Source organism: Helobdella robusta (genome assembly GCF_000326865.2).
Source record: "Helobdella robusta unplaced genomic scaffold HELROscaffold_98, whole genome shotgun sequence".
Classification (NCBI taxonomy): Eukaryota; Metazoa; Annelida; class Clitellata; order Rhynchobdellida; family Glossiphoniidae; genus Helobdella; species Helobdella robusta.
This window is the reverse complement of record NW_008705554.1, coordinates 183843-187112: the sequence shown is the minus strand read 5'-3', so window position 1 is coordinate 187112 and position 3270 is coordinate 183843. Positions and strand designations below refer to the sequence as shown.

The 3270-nt window shown below is 33.6% G+C and overlaps 1 protein-coding gene across 1 annotated transcript; it reads right to left on the bottom strand.

Annotated features, from left to right (window-relative positions):
• Positions 1-209: 209 nt before the first annotated feature.
• On the bottom strand, positions 210-1598 carry HELRODRAFT_120724 (hypothetical protein; the record flags this gene model as incomplete). Its single annotated transcript, XM_009033780.1, has 1 exon — positions 210-1598. A coding segment is annotated over one exon (1389 nt), but the record flags the coding sequence as incomplete, so codon positions are not given.
• Positions 1599-3270: the final 1672 nt, after the last annotated feature.

Here is a 3270-nt window from a genome sequence, read left to right as displayed (position 1 = left end):
AAATTAAATAATATTAAAAGATTAAATAATTAAAAACACAATGAAATGGTAGAATGATTTCAAGTTAAGTTTGAAATAATAAAAAAATGAAATGAAATGAAATAGATAAATGAATAAAAACAAAAAATTTTGCCTATAATAAATTAATAAAATTACAGAGAAAAAAATAAACGACAACATGGTAAACGAAACAAAGTAACGTACTCAAATTTTGCAAAATTCGCCCACAATTTAGACATTAGTCTAGAGAACCCAGTTTCTCTTTCGGTAAATTTTATTTTGGTTTGGATTTCGTCGCTGAACATGAAAAAGATTTCATCGGCATGCAACACACCCATGTAACTTGGCCACAGATGATTGTCCAATCTTTCTGTGAAGTAGTACATGTAAACTGGCAAATCGGACTCAACAAACGCTTTGCTAAATTCGTTCAAAGGGCACAGAAACTGGCCGTCAGAAGCTGCTTCATCCAGATTTTTGAAATGTTCCAAATCAGGAGCACTTTCCTCGGTTTCGTGGGTGTAATAAAAATTAATTGCTTTCAAAACGTCACTTGGTACAATTTTAGGAAACTGTGGATAATAATTGTACACGGAATTTATACAGTCAGTGGCATTTTTTTGTGACATCTTCATACTGTTCAATGTCAATAACTCACCAAATTCGTATATCAGAAAGAAAGAAGCCTCATTTGCATTACTGCCAAGTAATATTGGACATTTTTTAAATAGGCCTTTACGTAGTAACTCATCCGGATGTTCCGTTACAAATTCTCCGTCAATCGTAGGGCCAAAAGGGAATTGTACGAAACCTCTTGACACCCACTGGTTGTCTATAATTTTATCATTACTGACGTCACGCATACACTTTACTTCACTAGCAATATTTCGTGAATTATTACAATTGAGTGCTTCAACCAAAGCTTTGGACCTGCGTATTGTTTCGTTCATCGTCATGACGGCCCACGGCATGTTTGCAGTGCCACTCTGCATTATGGCTCGGTTAAAATATTTCCAACTGAGAGGCGACAATAAGTGCAAACTGACGCTAACCGCACCTGCACTTTCTCCGAACAATGTGACAGAATTTGGATCACCATTAAAACCGTGTATATGTGTATTCACCCACTCCAAAGCCAACAGTTGATCCCACAGACCAACGTTGGTCGGTGTTTCGGAATTTCCTAAACCAAAAAATCCCCATATTCCCACCCGATAATTTATAGTCACAACGATGACGCCATTACTAGCGGCCAGAGACTTTCCATCGTACATAGTTAAAGATGATGTCCCACTGTAAAACCCTCCTCCGTAAATCCAAATCATCACCGAAAGCTTTTGGGTAGTCGTTCCTTCCAAAGCCTGTTGGGGCACGAAAACGTTCAAGAATAAACAATCTTCATCCATGGGTGTATTTGGGTTCCACATGTTCGAGCCAAAAAAATTTCCAAAGTTGTTGTCTGTTGGTTGAAAGCAAGAATTAGCCCACTTTGTTGTGTCCATCAACCCACCCAAAAGTTTAGCTTTTTTTGGTTTTTTAAAACGCAATTCACCTACAGGTGGTTCAGCGTATCTTATCCCAAGAAATGAAACAACTTGAGTCTCGTAATTTGGTAAATAGTTTTGTTCTCCACTAAGCGTGCCAAGACCTGGTATTGAAAAATCGAAGTCTCGTTTTTTTCGTTGCTTTTTAACATTTTCGCTGTTGTTGTTAATAGTGTAATTGTTAACGTTAGTATTGTTATTGTTACTGCTAACAACGTCTTCAGATGCATGTTTTGAATCACTGCACAAAGAACCATCACACAAACTGCTTTTGCTGAAAGTGTGTTGCTGCTGTTGATGATGGTGGTGGTGTCGGTGGCGATGTTTATTTTCACTGTTTAAATTTTCGCAAAGGACAAGTTCGATGTTTATTATCAACAATAAAATGACAACGATATATTTTACGGATGACTTTAGCGAAGATATTTTTTCAGCGCTTGATGCTTTTGCGATTTTGTGCAAATTTCGAGTGCGGCGATCATGTGGAAAGTTGTAGTTTGTTAATTTTTTATGGAAATTTGCGTAGTTGTTGTCATTCTCCATCTTTTCTATCTGGTGATTGTAGGGAATGAAGATGCGATGTTTCTCTCAAGAGACAGTTCTCACTGTCAAAGGCGGATTTGACGACTTCACAGCTGATAACTGCAAAATATTTAATAATAATTTTTCAATTAGAACACTTATTTGAACTATTTATTTGCTGAACCATAAATATTTGCATAATGATTTTACCACTGTGTTTTTAACATCGACTCGCGCTGTTATCTCGATTATGAAAATGAAAACAATTTCTCTGTGTTTAAACATGTGTTTAAACTACGAGTCAAAGTGTAAATTTCCTAAATTATAATTATTCTGAAGATAGAATTTTTTGATAAAAAAAACCAAGCTTAAAATATTACTATTGTTCTTCTACTCCTTATTATTATTCATTCTCATTATTATTATTATTATTATTACAACAACCACATGTTTTTAACAAATAATAATAAAATTATTTTTCTTGTATTAGCACTGTAAAAACAAATAAAAAAGTTAAACCATGTTCATATTATTTATAATTTTTAAGTTATAAAAACTAATTAATTTTTAAATTAAAAAATTTTGACTTATGTCGGGTTTCAGCAACCTCAGGGTTCTGCTTTTCAAAATAATAATAATAATTAATAATGATATAAACGTTAACAAAAACGTAGAACATATTTATTTATTCATATAAATATAAATAAATATATATACTACTCCAGAAAAAAGGGTAAGGGTCAGAAAAAGCAAACGCAGATTTAGCATAAGAGTGTTCAACACACTTTAAAGAATTGAATTGTAAAGAAGAATTTGGAACGAAAGGCGATCGTAAATTGAAAAGGTTTAATATGAGGGCTCTAAAAAGAGAGAGGCGTAGTCGAGGAGAAGACTTTGCGACAAGAGGCTTCTCCACAATAGATATTTTTGTTAGAGTTAAAAGTAAATTCAACACAATCTCTATGCAAATTTCCTGAATTTTGGTTTCAAATTGTTGCAGCCCATTGACAAAACCAATGTTTAATCAGGTTTTAGTATAGAAAGCAAAAAGGTCGTCAAATTTTTGTAAAAAATCCTAATCACTTTTCCCAGAGATATATTTGCATACAAATTAACACGTAGGAAAACATATTAAACAGCCAGTTTTGAAATAACACAAAGTTGATTGAATGTTCATTCAATTGATTCGAACCATAAACTAAAA